Source organism: Bemisia tabaci, chromosome 5 (assembly GCF_918797505.1).
Source record: "Bemisia tabaci chromosome 5, PGI_BMITA_v3".
Taxonomy (NCBI): domain Eukaryota; kingdom Metazoa; phylum Arthropoda; class Insecta; order Hemiptera; family Aleyrodidae; genus Bemisia; species Bemisia tabaci.
In genome coordinates this window covers 5337914-5358073 of record NC_092797.1, presented here as the reverse complement: position 1 = coordinate 5358073, position 20160 = coordinate 5337914, and the positions used below count along the sequence as shown (strand labels likewise).

The window sequence follows — 20160 nt, the reverse complement described above, 5'->3', positions numbered from 1 at the left end:
GTACTCGAATCCAATCTCGCACTACAACGGTTTTAGCATTATTTAGCGTTGGCATTGCCAATTGAAAACGCCTTCAAAAGCGCTTGATACTGTGCAACACACAGGAGTTGAAATAGTTGTATCACACGAATGGAACCCAACTTCACGTGTTTTGATCACAAGTTTCTTCTTCTTTGTCTATAGCTTTGTCTATCGATTCCGATGATCAGCCGGCTATTTCCAACAACTTGAGCGTGAGCCCCCTTGGATTTAGATGAAATAACCCTTCTACGAAGTGCAAACTCCCCATTCTTCCAGGAACTCCATTGTGCGAGGTTGAAAACTCGGCGTGGAGTATTCCGAGGGACGCGAACGGGGAATTTTTCAGGCGGGAAAAGAATGCGAATCCTGAGGGACTTGGGGTGGGGGGGCGGGGGTGTCCGGATCGACGTTCGGAAGTTGGATGCGAAAAGTTGTGGGGATTTTTCCCGGGATTCCGCGCCGAAAAAAAGTTGTCGGGGGTGCGGGAGGTGCCCGGCCGAGACAGGGCCAAGAAACTTGGGCCACCTTCTTCCTCCTCCTCATCCGATCCGTCGTTACCAGATCGAGCCGAAAACGCAGAATATTTCCATACTTGGCGCGATGTAAGAGATGTGGGGTTTTCGCACGATCTGGCAAGCTGGATCCGATCGGATCCGCTCAGTTGCAGGATTCGCATCAATCTTGGCCGACTCCGTTCCAGGCCGGGGCGGGCCGGCATTCTTGAATAAAATTTAATTATCACCTTCGCGATTCTTCCGTCGGTGCGTTGCCGAATTTTGACGGGTCGATATTCGCCAAAACGACAACAGAGTTAGCAAGGTTACTTTTTACAGTGCAACAGAGAGATAAGCTAAGTTAGGTTTGGTTAGGTTAAGCATCTAAACTAACCTCGAGATAATGCGTAAAGTATCGCGCAATGTTGAAGGCGCGATGGACGTGAGTCTCAGAGAATAATTTTCACTTATATTTCACCGAATTTTGACGGGTCGATATTTGTCGAAGGGACAACAGAGTTAGCAATTTTTATCGTTACTTAGGGTTACTCTTTACAGTACATCAAGATATAAGCTAAGTTAGGTTTGGTTGGGTTAAGCAACTAAACTAACCTCGCAATAATGCGTAGGGTATTGCGCAATGTTGAAGGCGCAATGGACGTAAGTCTCGGAGAATAATTTCCACTAAACTTTTACCGCGTTCAAAACCAGCAAAAACAAACGATGAGTTCTGATGCTGATTAGAAGTTGATGTATCATCGAACGCACACAGTTAAAAATTTCCGTGTTTATGGTTACTTCGGGTTACTTTTTACCGGTCAGATCAATCAAAAGGAGTCGATTGATCTACTAAATTTTTGGTAAAATCGACCAAAACCGTAGTTTTCTCGATGTACTGCACTCTTGTTTCTCTCGATGTCACTCATAGGTTGCGACTTGCGAGTATCACAAAAAGAGTGTACTCAAATCAAATCGCGCACTACAACGGTTTTGTCATTGAGCGTTGGCATTGCCAATTGAAAACGCCTTCAAAAGCGCTTGATACTGTGCAACACACAGGAGTTGAAATAGTTGTATCGCACGAATAGAACCCAACTTACAGTGTTTTGATCACAAGTTTCTTCTTCGAAATTCCACATACAGCTATGTATCTAGCGCATTGAACTAAAAAAATGGCACAAATTAATGTTGTGCCAAAAATGAAGCGCTTGTTGCAAAAAGAGGATTTCTTGGTTGCGGTGCCTCCGAATCTTAGCTTAAGTTATATCAAATATAATAAAGGCAAATGTATGGCATTCGTTGAAACTTTAACTGAATTTTCTTTATGATTTTACAATACTGGAAACGAAAAATGTAGAAAATTCACCCGATATAGTTTCCTCTCTAAAATATAAATTAGCAGTGGAGATCCTGACACACCGCAACCAAAAAATGCCGCCTCTGCGCCCAACGCCTCAAATGTGCGACCAGCTCTGTGAAAAGAGGACTTGCCTTCATACGGAGGAAATTTTTTTCTTGAACTTGTTGAAAATACACGGAGTAAGAAAATCTGGAGATTCTGGCTCAAATTTGGATGTATTTATGTTAAATATGGAGCTATGTGCGAGTGGAAAGATGGAATGTGCTCATTAGTGGTCGGGCTATTAGAATGAATGGGAATTTGAAAGCACCAGTGATGTCAGCGGCAACGAAGCCGTCCCCGATGTCGTCCTCGTTTGGCTTTAACTCATGAGCCCTGTCCACAACGCTTTTGTCACATGCCCACGGCTCGCGAGTTAGCGCTCAGTTCTTTTTGATCGAATGTCAAATCCCGCTTTTCAATTGTCTACACCACTACTACCACTACACCACTACTACACTATATCCACTTCTACTACCACTATTACACTATATCCACTTCTACATTGTTTCTTATCCAGCCTCCACGAGTTCATTCCATCCCTCCTCTTGCACACAGTTCATTTTAACATAGATACGTCCATTTGGATTGCATTTTGCAAAAAGGAACCACTAGCATTGCAATGATGCTAAGATGTGCAACTTCATCCTTTGCAATAAAATGCGGAATTGTGAAAAACTATGAAATTTAGATGGTAATTTTTGTCTTGAATTTTACAGTTTTTTGCGAGTTAAATGGAAACTATTAAGGGATAATCGGGTTTTTCCTCCAAGACAAATGAAGTTGCACAATCTTAGCAACATTGCAATGCTAGTGGTTCCTTTTTGCAAAATGCAATCCGTTTGGCCTTAAATCCTTGCGGGAATCTGGCGATGGACTCGTTGGGAACTTGGCAACCAGTCCGGTAGCCGAGTTCGGGGGAAGTTTATAAGCGGGAAGATTAATTATGCGAACGGGAACCAGGACCGGGGACCGGGGAACGGGGAACGGGTCGGATAACTTTGCCACCCGAGTCTTTTTTCCACGGCGGACGGATCCGTGATTAATCCCATATCGGGAGTGGGACCGGGGGACCCACCCGAATGATTGATAAGATTTTAACAGCGCCGTCTGCCGGCAACGTTTGCAGGTAATTAGCCGACAAAAGATGCCAGCCGAGCGAGTGTCGGCTCATTTTCGCCGCGTGTTCCTAACAGCCTTCCGTGACACGCCATCATGCATACGAACCACTTGTTGAGAGCACCTCTCAACACATCCTCACGGTGTCGTCGCAACTCTACCTTCGCCGAGGCTCAACGCTCCAGACTAGAGTCCCTTTATACTGAGAGTCAAGACAACACCCCTCATGGAGTCAAAAACGGGAATAAAGATTACAGAAATTGAACGTTTTTCGTGATCTTTGATCGGCTCATTCTCGAATTCCTTTCTCCGTTCCTTCCCTCATTCCGTTTGTTCCTTGCCGAACCCGTAATTCCCTGGTCCATTCCAGATTATAATCTTTGCAATCGGTGAAAATGTAATATTTATTCCCGTTTGTGACACTATGAAGGCCTAAAATACGGGAACCAATCAGAAATGGATTCACATTGTCTTGACTCTTAGTATAAAGGGACTTTACTGCAGACGGGCTACTCTCCCATGTTAAGAAAAAACGTCGTATGAGCCTTCAGACGCTGCCAAATTTTCCTCGACAATTACACATTTTCAGGAATTTCTTTAAGTGCTTTCCTTTCGATTTTTCAGAGAAACTTCTTCGTAATGCCATCTGAAATATCTGAAAATTTAAGGGAAAAATAGTCATGACTTTCTTCAAAACGCATAATTTCCGAGAGAGAATTTGGCAACATTCAAATGCTCATACAACGTTTTTCCTTAGCAAGGTAGTACTACGAAGAGGAGTTTTCAGGTCAATGAGACGGCGACAATATGTTTTAAATCACAAGGATGGCTGTCTTCCCATTTCACCGAATTAGGACCGGAGGACATGCTCCATACATCCATGCTCTACGCCTATAAAATGGATCAGTGGACGAAGTACCTTTTCTTCAATTCTGATTAATCACAGTTCATCGTCGGAAGCTCATTTTATCCGTGCGAAACTTATTGAATTTGCAACCGCTATTGAGTAAGTTGTGATCTTGTAAACGGCGACTCTCAGTCTTGCACGAGAATACGATGATCAAAGCAAGAATACATAAAACCACAATCTCAACCGAGTTCTTGGACTTTCTTTTTTGAAGAAAGAATTACAGAAAGAAAAAAAAAATCTTGGAACGTGCAAAAATGTTCTTCGGGCATTGTTCAAAATTACGGCTCGATTGAAGACTCCAAAAGTCTGAACATTTCTGGTCAACATCGTTGTACAGGGCCACTCAGATACGATACAGAGGAGCGCCTTCAACCCACTATGTAATCTAAATGCAAAATTCTGATACCACTATTCGTGCGTCGCGACAGTCATTTTGCATACCCGACAAATTGAAGGCAAATCATTGACCCAGGCAACAGGATACGAATTTCAGCAATGTGATGCGTGTTTTTTAGGGGACAAAACCTCGGAAGGGTGCCCCACCTGGCATTCAATAAGCCCAGCCTTAGGGGGTGCTCCACCTGACATCCAAGAAACTCAACCCCCAGGGGCTGCCCCCCTTGGCATCCAAGAAGAACGCCACTCAAGTCAATCGATGTATTTCTAGTAAAAAGTGAACCAACTATGATTCATGCGGCATTTTTAAACTCGATGGCTCATGACGGAATCGCGGGCTGCGAGCATTTTTCCGGATTTATTAAGTTTATTGAATTTATTAATTAAATTAGCGAGGAAACTTACCTTGAGCACGTAAATTTCACCAGAAGTTCTGTTGATGTCAAACTTGCTGTTTGCCGAGTTATCTGGGTCGATACCTTGCCCAGTCAAGAAGTAAACGATGTTCTGTGGCCTGTCCTTATCTCCGTCGGTAGCATTGACCTAAATTTTAAAATCAAAATATTTCAAATTAAAAAAAAGGAAACGAGAAAAAAACTGAAAGGAGGGAAAATATTTTTTTTTCTTTTAAAATAATTCTTCATACTTTTTACATTTTACTTAAAGATTAAAAGCGTCAGAGTTGCTGTCCTTCTATGGAACATTTCATACCCTTATTTTTAAATGTTAGTCTTTTGTTACTAATATGTGTGATTCAGTTTCATGAGAGATCTGCATTTTTCTTGAAAATAAGATTAGGTGGAAGTTTCATAGGAGTAAACGAATGGCCGGTAAAGTGAATTTAGTTTTACGACGGACTTAGGAATTGAACGTCTGTCATAGACCTCTCTCTTGATGTTGCAAATGCTTGGGCTCTCAAAATTTCCTCGCTTTTGCCTGCATTTGTACGCTTCAAATCCTTTCTGAGCCCAAATCGAGAATATGTGTATTCGAAATGTAAGAATGCGGTAGTGGTATTATTCTGATATTTTGAGGCACGATTCAATTCATGTACTTAAAAAAATACAAAAAAGTGACTAGAACTACTGGAGAAAGATAAAAGGGATGAGAAATTGGTAGGTATGAGGAGGAAAAGGATAGGACTGTGATATATCAAGGGGAAACGAGGAATAATAACTGGTAACTGACATGCATGATGATTGACATCAAGAGAACAATTATACATACTAATAAAAGCATACAGTCCTCACCAGCAGTATGCAGCAAGCAAAAAAACAAAGCAAAGCGAGGCTGTTTATGGTAAAGGAGCTGAACTTGAGAGATTCCATGCAAATCATAAAAACATTTTTAAAGAAAAAGACAAAAAGAGACATATGAAGACATCCACCGAATCAATGAAGCTACCAATCGATAATAGAGTTTCTGGAGGAACAAACTCGTGCTATTTCATTCATTCAAGAAAAGGCAGCTGCAAGTAAATCTTTAATGAGGCATAGTGAATGTCTCGCAAGCAGTCAAGAGAGTGACAAAAGGGTATCTGTTGGACTGCATTTTTCAATGTGAACTAAAATTTCTGGCTCGGTTGAGAAACAACGTATGCATCATTAGTTTCCCTATACACAAATGTGCTTTTACTGATGAGCCAAATATCGTAGTTCCTTATTAAAAAATGCAGTCCAGTTTTCAATTGGTACTCAATCAGGAGATAGATCTTTGTAACGTCTAAAAGTCTGTACAGCGAATTGTCGGATCCAGGGAGGGGGCAATTTCGTATTCTGCATTAAATCTATGGAAATAAATCGATTCTCAGATGGGTTAAGGGCTCCGGTATGAATCGATTATTCAACACAGGTTTAAATGGAGAAATACCATTGTTGTCAACCTACAGTATCCGCCTCTGTCACAGCCTTGTTCCTGAAGGCGGCAAAGGAGGATCCTGTTACAAGAAATTGACTTTATTCTGCGATAGGAACTACTGATACCCTACTTTGCTTTGGAAACAGCGTACGTACCATTAGTTTCCCTATGCGCATGAAAGTTTTTACAGAATTTTAGTTCCTAACTGCTAATTGTACTCCAAACGTACCACGATCATTGGCGTCAGAAACTCGGTGCATTCGGCCGATGGCATCCCTTTGCAAGGTTACCAGATTGTGTGAAAAAACCTGGGTATTTTACATTAAGCTGCACGGGGGAAATGTGTTTTTTCAGCACAATCTGGCAACAGTGACCCTTTGAAAAGCCACGCGCTACTCCGAGTTTCCGCCGAATTAATTAAATTTGAGGCTGCGAAAAACTGTTTGCGTTCGTTAGCACTGGCTCGGTCAACAAAAGACGATCGCTTGATGGGGCTTCTCAAGAAAATGAAATCGACTCGCAAAGCTCCAAGCCAACAATGCTTAAAGAAGGGACGCCGTATGAGCATTCAAAAGCTGCCAAATTTCTTCCGATATGAAATTCTCGTTTGAGGGAGGAGGATTATCGTGAGCAAATTGAATATTTCAAAAGGATTATCAAAAACGGCAGATTAAATTGTAGGGACATGCAATTCACTGCAACATTCAAATAAAAATTTGCCACCTCAGTAACAGTAAATGGTTGAAAAAATTAAATCTCTCGCAAATTTCAATGTTTATATTACATATTTATATGCTAAAAGTAACTATGTGAATAGTTTTGGCGGGACATAGTTCCGTTTAAATAAACACGTCCTCATAGTCTCGATACATTTATCGTTCGGCTGCATTGCACACTGCCTCTGCTTTCCATGGGAAATAACGCGAGTTTGTGCCTTTAAAAACGCTGTTGGCAAGTTTCATAAAATCAACTGCACTCGCGCACCGCCAGTTTCTCCTCATTAAAACCACCCGCGCTGGCAGGATTTAAAAATAATGGGGGGTAAAAACCGAGAAAACTTTCACGGATGAAGGTAAAAACAATAATAATAATAACGTCCCCACGATAATTAGCAGAGAAAATAAAAAAGAAAAAACAGTAAAGCATGCAGAATCAAAGGCACAACAGTAACAAGGGCGAATAAAAAAATATGAACGGAACTATAATGCGGAAAAAAATAGTCTTGTTAGGAAAAAAAAAGCTTTCGAAAGCTTCAATGTAATTTATGATGCTTGTTTCTCGACCGAGTTAATCGGATTAATAGCCGACAGCAAGAACAGGGTGGGGAGGGCGACCCTCCCCCTCACCCGATGAGGAAGGTACGAGCTCACTGCTGTACTACGGAAACCAGCAGTACGTACAATTGAAAGTGAACCTCAAAGCGCGAAAGGATCTATACTAACCGCGGATCACGGTGAGACACACGTACTGCTGTTTTCCGTAGGGCGACAGCTGTCCCAGCTTGTAAATCCATGTAAAGCGCGCTGGATTAGCTACTCCTTGATTCCGACTGCCATCCTAAGGACCAACAACGCATGTGCACTCAGATATTGTCGAATTTCGCTCTGATAAAGTAACAATTTTCCCGAAGACTTGTGGATTTGGTAGAGAATTTCACTCACACGATAATCCAGTGCTGTGTTTGAAAACTTCAAGGAAAATTTTTATTTTAAATTTTTATTTTGTATTTTATCGAAGGCAACTCGGCAACATTCAAGTGCACATACGGCGTTTTTCCTCAGGATGAGCGGACTAACGCCACCGCCGCCGGAGCTGTAATTGCGACGGGAGAAGTGGCAGGAAAAGCTTCAGAGAGATTTCCATCTCTTCCACTGCACGCGTGGTAGAATATGCACTCAACTGGAGCTTACGCAAGAGAGTTTTGCAGCCCTCTTCCCCAAGAAAAGTTTTAATTTTTTCTTGTGCAGGGAATCGCTACCCGAAAGATTTACGCTGCAGTATTGAGGGGAAAAGCCGTACGGACATACGAACTTCTTGAATTTCCTCCAATGATTGTAGCGATTTTGAGAAAAGTGAATTTTTCAAATAATTTCGCTCAGATTTATGCCGACGGTGTATCTGAAAATGTCGATGAAAAACACTCTTACGTTTCCAGAGATGAAATATTAGGTCCGAAAAAAATTGGCGACTCAAAAGAAATTATACGGCGTTCTCGCTCCTGTCGGCCGGATGCAATCTAAATTAACGCTGACAAAAGAGGACATGGATTTGATCCACCAAGAAGATATTCACTTGAAGCGAGAATGAATTCGCTTGGATAACGCAGGTTTCTGCTTGATATAGGTAGCTTTTTTCTTGAAATAAGCATCTTTCCTCCTTGATTCAAAAAGCACTGTTTTTCTAAGCAACAAATTTAAGAATATTTCTGTTTGAATCAAGTTACTCTTTTCCTGTGGAAGATTTAAAGGAATGGTGAAGACGATTTGTCCATTTATTTTGAGTCATTTCCAAGTCCCTAAAATTAAACTTCTTTTACGCATAAAATGGAAATTTTCTACAGTAATGAAACATGGAAACAACACATACAGATGTTCAAACATGCAAATAAGAATACTACGATGGAGACGGAGAAAAAACCGAGGTACAGTGCCAGCACTGTCCTATGTTGACGGGCGCTGGGTTGAATTTAGGCTTTTCTCAGAGTACTTAGCCTTCAATTGCGCTCCTTCAAAATGTTCCTGATACCAACCATCACCATCACCTTCACCAGACGAGAGAACCGGCTTCGAGTTGGGCAGGCCGAAGTTAACAATTAAGTCTCTTGAATCAATTCATCCATAACACGGCACGCAATGCGGACGTGGAAGAGAGAGAGAAAAAAATAAAAAACGCTCACAAATCAAAAGGCAATCTCATCCCCTAAATGCCCTTTCACACACTAAAAATTGATGACATCCGAAGAGTCTACAGACGCCTATTTAGCAATGCCATGTTCAGGATGTGCTATATTTTTTGCATACTGATGTCAGTATCTGATTCGTCATTAGCGTAGACCTCGCAGAAAAGCTGGTATCTTTGCAAAAACAGCCCCGAATGGCCCTTCTTCCCCCTAATTCACATGCAAGACAAAAAAATTAAGCCATAGTTGTGGCATTATTTTTACTGAGCGTTTTGCTTCTGATAAATGGCCCATGGTAATGCATGGCGCAAGTCAAGTTACTTTATATTTTCATTTTGTTACGCATGCAGATTTGTATTTTTCTCTACAAAGATCCGAGTCTAATGACTCATTATCTTAACTTTTGACTTTCTTATCACTCACTGTGTCTTCGGATGTCATCCATTCCTAGGGCGTATAAGAGGGCTTGGGGGCGATAAAAGCATTTTTTGGTTTGTGAACATTGTCTCCCCCTTCCCAGCATCGCTAAGGTTTACGCCGCACACGGGATCGAGTCAATCGGAGAAGTCGGACAAAAGTTGGAACGTTTAAAAGCTCATAGCTCCGTTAATACAAAACTTTGAGGCTTTAAAATTGGTTCCACTGGTTTCCTCGTAAAATTTTCTACCTAAAGCACCCATTAAAATTTATATTATGACAATTTAAACATCAAAATTTGCAGTTTTAGTCAAAAATTTAATGTCCGGCCTCTCTAACTGACTCGATTCACTGTATGACGTAACTCGATTAAGAGACTTGATGAACAACTCTCCACAAAGTGTGAGTGGAATGGGACTTGCGGCTCCAAGTGAAAATCTTCGCCAACACCGAAGGACCGGTCTCTGAGAGGGGGCAGACTACTGACCTGAAGCAGGAAAATGGGTTTGGGTCCTTGTCGTTCCTCCTCCATGACGGCCGTGTAGAGCGGGGACTGGAAGACCGGCGGCATGTCGTTGACGTCATTGACGTGGATGACCACCTGGGTCTTGTTCTCGTTCAAACTGTCCGAGGCCACCAGCGTCAGTTGGTACTGCGCATGCAAACACTCAGTCATAACTACGGGACAACACTTGGGGGTAGGCGAGCATGCACAAGGAAAGATATCTTACAGAGGCAGAGCCTGAGCTATACTAAGTGCTAATCTTAAGTCGATGCAAAATCATTGCTAAAATGTAACCCTTACGTTCGTGTACCATGGTAGGCCAATACGCCGAGAAAAAGATTGGTAGAATTTACCACTCCTTCACGCTGTGCGTGAATTCAAAGTCGATTTTTCCAGAGGAATCGTTATACCATAAATATATTATTACCTGTGCCAGAATATAGTGACGTTTACCTTTTTCTGGCAGAATTGACTCTGAATTGACGCTGTGTAAAATACAGCGTGAAGGAGTGGTAAATTCTACCAATCTTTTTTCTCAGGTATATGGAGTTTAGAGAGGCCTCCGCACTGAAAAAAAATTACGGGATATACAAACATACCGTAAGTTCCGGGCTCAAAGGTCGAAAGTTCGGGGTGCTGGAGCCGTAACTTCGATTGATAAGCCCGAAACTTCCAGCCTTTGAGATAGGAGCGCGGACTGCATATCTGTATAGCCCGTAAGTACGGCTTCCACGGCCGGAGTTTTTGTTCAGAGCAAGCAGACGAAGGGTTACGATACGGCATCGTTCGCCATATTGACTCATCAGGGAGTTTACTTTCACTACGAGCTGGCTGCAGAGTGACAGTGAGCAAGGCTCATTGTCAGTTAGACTACATTTTGCGATTAAGAACTGAAATTTTTCGCTCCGTTTAAAAACAACGTGTAAGCCATTAGTTTCCCCGTGCACATGAGTGTTTTTACGGATGAGCCAGGAATTGTAGCTCTTAATTGGAAAATGCAGTCCAATTGTAACAGTTTGCGTGGGGTTGTCCGCGTTTAGAGCAAGGGCAGCAAAATCAGGGTTTGGATTCTCGACTCACGTCAACACGCGAAACTCAAAACTTGGTTGCATCGCGGTTCAATTCTATTCAGCGCTAGAACTTTCGGACGAATCGACCGATTATCGTTTCTCCGAACGCAAGGGCCAAGGGACGAGCAATTCAGGTGCGCTGTGTGGGACAATGATTAATTCACCGAAATGGATGCACAAGGCCTGACAACTCGGGAAGAAGTTGACACGACGCAGGTCGTTTCGCCGAAGCCAAGTTCGCTTCATTGTCTTCGAGTTGGAATTCTAATTCACCTGTTTTATTTCTCCGAGCTCAGCGACTCGTAAATGAATCGTCCGAGAGATGTTTGGGAAAAAGTTACCAAAGTTCGAAACACCAACCGCAACGCTGCCGTGATAAGGAAGAACGACGTATGAGCCTTCCGACGTTGCCATGTTTCCTTCGATAAAAACCGAATTTTCATAGAAAATTGTGAATATTTTTCTTTAAAATTTTTGCACAGTTTTTTTCGGAATCTACTCTAAAATATCTGAACATTTTGAGGAAAAATATGCGTGACTTTCCTCAAAAATAAATATTTAATCCGGGGAAATTCGGCAACTTTTGAATGCTCATACCACGTTCTTCCTTAGCACGGCAGAATGTTCAACAGACGCATCGGGCGGTTACCTTAGGCGGTCGATTCAAAGAGCGCCGTGTTTACAAGGCCAGAAAAATCGTTTCTAAATTCGACACTGTTTATCCTTCATTTAAATCCATCATAAACAATCGATTCTGAGTGAGACAGCTAGTTTTTGCACATTGGTACAAAGTCTCGTGTTTATGGTTCCTTTGGGTTACTTTTTACGAGTTGCTTTTTACAGTTGAAGGGAGAAATAAGCTAAGATAGGTTTCGTTGGGTTAAGCAACTAAACGAACTTCGCGGCGATGCGTAGAGTATCGCGCAATGTTGAAGGGGCGATAGACGTGGGTCTCTGAGAATAATTTTCACTAACCTTTCACCGCGTTCAAGACCAGCGAAAACAGACGATGAGTGATGCCGGTAATTAAAAAATGTTGCATCGAACGTGCGCTTTAATACTTGGTTACCTTTAACAAATTTAATTGGTATTTTCCATGGTAGAGTAGTCTAAAGAAGTATGCGTTTAAGTCTAGAAATTCAAATATCCGATCCGTAGATATCTCTGCAAGCCAGCAGTGAAAACATGACGATGAGGGGTGTAAAAAAACAGTGGTGATAAAAATTAAAAGGAACTAAAGTAAAGTGAACAAAACTAAACTTAGAAGTAGTGAATACAATAATGCAGAAATAAACATGAATGAGCGAGAAGCGACGATCGAAATAAATTGCGCGTGAAATGGAATTAATCTAAGACTCAAAACAGATCTGGAAATGAGGCTGTATCGACGCACGGATAGCGTTGCGGAAACGAATTCTTCTCGGTGTAAGAAAATTGCCACCGTTGCCAGGTTTCAGGTGGAAAATTCCAAGAAATAAGCCCTGAAAGATTAGAGTTCAGCGAGAGTTGGAGATTCTCGATTTACATATTTTTGCATTTAGTTTTGTCTAAGAATAATCTCACGATAATAATCGAGTTAGGAACTTGATAAAAACTCTTTTGTTAAGAAAAAAAGCCCGTCTTATGACCCAAAAACCGGCGTGTAATTACTGCCATACTATTCAGTTCGTGTAACTGTGCTTTAGATTCTTGTTACCAAACTTTCAACCTCGCACGGGAGTTAGCTTCTCAACTTCTAGTTGCACAAATCCCTTTGTTCGTAAGCAGCTTCGAGTTCAAGAGCTTTTTCACATCGGAAGTTGATTTTGGACAAAACTGAAGGCTTCAGCGAGATGATTATTGTAATTGATGGACAAAGGAAGTAAATAATAGACTAACTAACGGCAACCCAAGAGAGACCCTAAAGTTGGTCCATTATTTCTCCACTTGGTATATGAGAGCCTCCCGTTTGGATCGATGGGATCGCTCCATTATCCCTCTTTGTCTATAATTTTGTCTATCAATTGAAGAATCAGCCCGGCGTTTCTTGCTTCTCGCGAAACTCTAACGGAAACTACATCGAGTGTGTTGTGACGACTTGGCGCCAGAGAGCGTCGAAGAAGCCATCAATCATTCGCCAACGTTCCGTTTAACTAATTCACGGCTGGCGAAGGGTGTGAAGAGGGAGGGGGGGGGCTCTTGATTCGGAAACGGAAAAGACCCTTTATTAATCTTCATAAAGCGATCTATTAAGTTTTCCACGCTCGTGGAGGAGCATCCGACTAGGGAGCTGCTTTGATGGGAGATAAGAAAATTTGACTGGAAAATTGCAATGAAGAGGGGGGGGGGGGAGAAGGGCTCAAAGCAGGTCCATTGAAAATTGAGATGTCTGGGGAATTAAAGGGCTGTCAAACGCGAGATGATAGGAAACGGGTGTGTCTTGATTTTTCAGGAGCTTGGCTAACTTGACACCTTCAGGATAATCTAATTTCTTGCATTCATGATTCAGAGGTCAAATGTTCGATTCGTTTCAGTCATAGAAAATGACGGCCCTTCAGTAGTTTTTAGTTTCTTAAAAAAATTATAAATTCTCATTTCTTTCAACTTATTTATTAACATTTTTATTTTTACTTGTCGAATGTGAGCAGCTTGGAGCCTCCCAAACTAATCGAATAATCATAAAGATGTAAATAGATTAAACATTATGTTCTCTTCAGTTGTTGAAAATATACCGATTTCATTGACTGCTTTCCCAACAATTATATATTTGTTTAGTGAAATAATTTTAAATTACTCGTAAATATGCAGACTTCATACTGAGATTTATTTTCTTTCATTTTTTGTCAATTTTCTTTAAAAAAGATGTGATTCAGATAAAGTGCAAGAAGTTTCAAGTTAAGATCGGATTCTCACGATTCCATCTAGAAAAACGGATCAAGATTTGTGGCAAGGCTTTTTTTTTTAAGCAACTCAGAAAAAAATTTGAACATTGATTCTTCTGCAAATTGAGGTATGTGACTGAGCTTTTTCAGATCGATTACCAGAATGTGAAATCATCTAAAAGAGAATTAAGCCTAAATGGAAATTAAACCAATTTTTCCAATTTAAAATTGCGTGTGTTTGATCGGTATTGGAAACTAACGAGTAAAAGTTATAGAAAGAGTAAGAGGATATTAGTGAAAGAAAGAACGAGACACAGAGCAGGCATAAGATGCAAGTTTGAAAGGCGACAGATATTTGCGAACTTAAGGCATAAACTTATAAGGTGATGATAGTTGAGAAGAAAGCCTAATTCAATTATTTTATTTGAGCCCCTTCCTTCTTTGAAAATGAACGCAATCAGTTACACGCCTGGATACTAGGTCTTAAAATTAGAGATAAAAATATCTATTAGATTGTAGATTCAATTCTTGCGGACAATTTCAACTGAAATCCTGGCATTCAAACAACCTCTTACGCCAATTATATTACATTTTGCAATAGGGAACCACTATTTCCAGCCCATTTTAGAAACAACACACATGCCATTCATTCCCCTGTGCAGATATGTGGTTTTACGAAAGAGCCAGAGATAGCGGTTCCTTATTGCAAAATGTAATCCAATTCAAGAACCGAAACGCACGATGACCGAGGTAAAAAAAATAAATCCGATGAAAATGTCTTTAAAGTAATGCCTAAAAATAAAAAAGAACAAAATTAAAGCATAAAACGGCGCTAAACTAGAAACAAAACGCAACATGAAATTAAAGATGTTAGTAAGAAAGCTGGGGGGAAAACAGGGTCACAAAATAAATAAAATATGGTAAGGAACTCCAAACAAGCGGTCTCTAAGTAGCAGCGGGCAAACAGCGGTGAGCAACACGACTCGAGCGAACGAACAATCAGGGATGCAAAGAACGGGGGGGGGGGGGGGGGAGGATGGATTCAGGGAATTCAGGGATGCAGGGACGCACCGAACCGTTCCAGTGATACTATTAAGAAGCGGCGGGAAACGGATTTGCGGCGAGATAAGCTAAGTGCTCGCCCTCAAGAACGGTGTTTGTGATACTGAAATACGACAGGAAGATACGCTCCTCGCTCAAAGTTTTCCGTTAAAAAAAATAACAGTGGAAAATTACCGAGAATGACGTCGATTTCTTCGATAAGGACCAATGAGAACCCTTCTCTCAGGGTTCGATGGGCCACTAGACTAAGACTGAGCAAAAAAATGTACCACGATTGTTCTCTGCAAGGAGCGCATCTCCTGAACAAGATATTGCCAAATATTTTTGACACGGATGGAATGGAAGGTAGATCGTACAAATGAAGTTATTCGTATTGTTGCCATTTGACCTTGGTAGACCCTTATATCTGATTTGAGAGTTGATTGTGAGCTTTAAGAGTCCAGACTCTTAAAGCCGGCGACAAGAAGCTGCTTTCTTGAACCAAGAGGTTTTTTTTAGCAGTGGCGGGGAAAATCGGGAAAATCCTGATACTAGACACCCTGTTTTGAGAAGAAATTATGTTGCGTGGTGCTTTAATTTTATACCTTTTCTAGAGGCTTAGTTTCCTTACCCAATACCCATATCACTAAAATGTTTAGTTTTTCAGAGCATATGCTGTATATAGTTACAATCTAAATTGTTTTATCAACCGAGCTCATTTCTTTCTCTTCAATTTATTATATTTATTTAATCTATTTTTTTACCCATGTTTCTTCTACGAAGATCGATGCGTTTTATTTGTTAACGGAAAATTCCTCACACAGAGACGGAAGTCACTAAAGTTATTGAGGAATTACGATATTATGACTGGAAGTCTACAACTCAGCGGACCAATAAACCTGGTTTTCTAGTTTTACCGCCTAAATGTGGGCACGCTGTGAGAAAAGGTGTCACGCAGATGTTCGAGCAACTATTCGAACTCAGCGGTCGTGATTTTGCCTATACGGAACATTGAAGGAGTTTTGTCCCCGCCGAAAAAAAAGGAGCAGAGTTTCTCTATTCAACTGGTCTAAGGATAGCGGAAAACTAGCGGATATCACTGGAATGGCGGGGCGCCTAGAAAAATAGAGGGGTGGGTAAGAGGATAGGGATGAAAGGTGGGTAAAAACGGGGGGACGCCCCTTGGGGGTTGGGGGTGAGATGGGTGGAAGGGGGCCAGACCTGAAGCACTTTTTTGGGGAGCGTTCGGTCGTCCTCTTCGGTGATCTGGGTGCGGTAGGTGGGTCTCTCGAAGACGGGCGGATTGTCGTTCACGTCTTTGACGTGGATCACCACTTTCGTCGAGTTCTCCTTGAGGTTGTCCGACGCGGCTAGCATCAGCTCGTACTAGAACCATCACCAGAAAAACCCCGGTTAGTCAAGCCACATTTAACACTCATCAATCAACCTCCACAAAGCCAACTTCTTCTCGAGATTCGGGACCTGAACCACTCCTTAAGTTGGAGGTCGTATTTATGGTCGTTCTTAGAGGTCCAGGTGTGGAAACTAGTACCAAACCTCGAAAAAAATTCGCTTACAGAGAATCAGATTTGACACATGACGTCACTAAGGACTCCGCGAGGAGTAGGGAATGGGGAAAAAAGCCCCTCTGTAATTGACAAATTAAGCCCTCAAGGCATTTTCGTAGGAAACATTTTATCACGCGTCCAACGGGCTTAACTCAAATTTAAGTGTAAGGGAAAATTAGTCTATGGGTGATATAAAGAAAAGGGGTTTCTTTCTCTTTTTGTGTCAAACCTGATTTACTAAAGTCCAAATGTGTTTAGTCCATTTAAATTTACCATGGATCGAATGGCAGGCTATAAGTATTCGTGAAAGGGTTGGCATTGATGGATAGAATTCGTGATATAGATAATCCTAAGGTTGAGGGAAGTTTTACAAATGTTGAGTCACAATGAATATTTTAGGTATGAAATATGATGTATTTGTGACAGGTGAAATGATCTCTCATAATTGACCTGATCAGTCGAGCTATTTAACCAGTGCAATCAGTGCATGCTTCGAATGATTCTTAAGCTTCGAAAAATCTGTGACTCATTTGAACAATTTGTGAGACAAATTTCAAACTGTAAACTTCTAATGTCTTGAAAGAAAACAATTACGAAGTAATTGAAATTCACGGTTAGTATACGAGTTGAGTTTGAGAATTATCCAGGATATTTAGGATTTAATCTTAACGAATGTTTAAAATTAATTTGTAAAGATCCTCCAATTCGATCCACATAACAACGGGCAAATACGTAAGCAAAACAGTTAACAGTATAACAGAACAGTAATCGGCGCGGTCCATTGCAGCTGAAATAAATAGATATATTAGTACTGTAGTTTGATTGGAAGCACGATCGCAATTCTAGATGCCGATAATGAGAAAATCAAACATATCCTGGAAATAGTCAAAAGAGTATTAGAAACTTAAAGCGTGCTAATCATGGATCGACACATGAGAGATGAAAAACATTTAGAACAACATAAATGGTATGCAGCTTTGCTGATGATTAGCGGGAGAGGAGTGTCATATTATACTAATAGTTATAGATCAGCGATATGATTAGTTACAAAATATGGGAGACAAAAGCTATTCCGTTTGAGATGACGGATAACGGGGGACTGCTAAAATCCTAGAGGGCTGAAAGAGATGGATTATGTTTTTATCATTACACAGGTTGACCAGCAAGCTGATTCTTGAAATGGACGGACAATATTAAGAACTTTACGACATGGAGCATTAATTTAGACATTAATGACACACTTCAAGAATAACGAATCATGCAAATGCTTTTACTGTTCATCAGTTAGGAGTGAAGTTAATTTTAAAAAATAAAGAAATCCGACACAGTAACCAAAAGAGAGTAAGAAAGGGAATTAAAATTTCCTAAAAAGATAAATATTCTAAGGATTGTCACAGACTTTAGAAAATTTAATTCCCTGACATTTTCTTGATTTCTCTAACGAATTCTGGAGAAATTCCCTGATATTTGAAGATACGCCAAACGGAAAATTTGAAGCAGTTTTTTTTTTTTTTTTTTTTTTTTTTTTTTTTTTTTTTTTATTTTTATTTCAAAGATAAGATAAGATATAATTATTTCAAAATGTAAGGCACATAAAAGAAAGAAGAAAAAAAACAACATTCTACCCGGGAAATTAAGATACGTAATTATTCTGCCCGATCAGACGTAAAAAAAAAATACAAATGATAAAAATACAAAAAAAAAGTGATAAAATAAATACGGTGACGTAAGTTAAAACTAGAGTAAGTCACAAAAAATTTCGGACGAAATTTGTTGTTCAAAACGGCAAACCGATTCTAGAAAGCAAATTATGGTGACTTGAAAATTTTTCTTCGACACTTTCGTAATTTTCCCTGACAATTCCAAGTTTTCACATATAGATATAAAGTCGCTTTACAACGCACTCTGGCGTTCTACGACACCCAAACGCCACATATGCCTGTCTTCCCAGAGGTTATCGGGCAACTGACTTTGGCCAAGTTTTCACTTACTTTTCAAAATTTCCTGACATTTCCCAATTTTTTTTGTTTGATCCCACGACTGTGGCAACCCTGTATTGTTCGCGATGGTTAATTTTGGCAGTGCTGCAAAGTTCATCCGGCCTTTTCTTTGCCAAGGTAGAATAGGACGTCTCTATGCTGAAAGGAACTATGTTACACGCAATCCCTGAACACCTAGTTCCTTCTACCATAAATAAGTTCAATATAACTATTTTTCGAGGGCACGGCAACAGAGCATCGCGCTTCCTAGACTGTAAATCTTCCGACAAAAAGGGCGCCCGTGAGCGGGGGCGGGGGGGGGACGGGCGCTGCGCGGGGAGCTCCTAGACGCTGGGAGCTGCAATAAAAGGAGCTCCCCAGAAATAAAAGAAAATTGATCATTAATAATAACAGCACTGTTTGCTGGATGGGGTCGCGGCGGGTAAACAAACCCCTCCCTCGACCCGACGCACCCCTAACTTTCGGTTTGCATTTTCGGGGCTTTGTGTCGTGTTGGGTCACACGCAGCGCCGCACAGTGGGACGAGTCATTGAAAGCGGTCGGGCGTAACATTATTGGCTAAAACTGTAAGATTTTGATACTAATTCCGTCGTGAAATGAACTTCAAGAGGGGCTTCAAGGGGGAAAATGTACCATCAGTAATCAATGTATGATCAGTCACCTGAAGATGGGCGGCCTACCCGCCCGAAATGGCCATCGTGCATAGAAAATAAGTAAGTGATATTAATCGGTTTTTCCAAAAAAAGTTTTAAGTTTATGTAGTAATTTGGGAAAATGTACGGCGAAACCGATGAAACTACTTTCAAACTTTACGCTCAATTTTAAATAACAGTTTTTACTAAAAATGTATGATTTCGGTGTCATGAAATGAACTTAAAGGGGCGCTTCGGGAAGGAAATTCTACGGGTGACCCGCTTCAATGGATAGGATCGCTCGCTTTTCCCTTTGCTTTCTTTGTCTATTGCTGTGTCTATCAATTTCAACGAAGCCGTAGACCATAAGCGAGCCGGAGCTCTAGCATTTTCCGCACCCCTGGTGGAAACCCCCCCCCCCCCCCCCGGTCAAGAATTCATTAAACTCGAAGTTTTCAAACATAGTTAATTACGTTCTTTCCGCTCTAAACAACAGATATAAGTAAGCAAAAGGCTTTTCGAGCAGTGTTAAAACCTCTTAAGTGACACGTCGATTATAAATCATGAGTTATCTGTAGAGCGTCGCCGATGCAGTCGGTCTCGAATTGCTTTATCTTCCCCGTTCGTGACCCAAGGCAACAAGGTTGCCGGATTCTCCAAAAAATCGGGCGAGGAGATGGATCAGAGCCAGTGGCGAGGCGTAAATGATCGATTTTCGAATCTCCCCATGATCAATTGATCACCTACCAAGAATTATCATAACATAGAAGACTATCTATCATTGGTGGGTCCAGCAACGTGGAAACACTGTTTTCTCTCCATTTAAACCTACAGAAATGTATCGATTCTCAGAGGGGCCATGTGCTCCGACAAGAATCGATTACTAACACCAGCGGGGCGATTATTGAAACTGATAGACAAAGCGATAGACAAAGATGACATAGGGGGTATAAAGCAATTCTATTGGTTGA

General features: G+C 41.0%; 1 protein-coding gene across 4 annotated transcripts in view; it reads right to left on the bottom strand.

The window, feature by feature from the left end:
• CadN (neural cadherin) overlaps positions 1-20160 on the bottom strand; it is a 494271-nt gene that overhangs the window by 30502 nt on the left and 443609 nt on the right. For all 4 annotated transcript variants that reach the window (XM_019048298.2, XM_019048302.2, XM_019048304.2 and 1 more), the window contains 2 exons: positions 16211-16375; positions 4745-4882 (listed from right to left, as the gene is read on the bottom strand). In XM_019048298.2, the coding sequence (XP_018903843.2) occupies positions 4745-4882; positions 16211-16375 (303 nt within the window). The remainder of the gene's footprint in view (positions 1-4744; positions 4883-16210; positions 16376-20160) is intronic.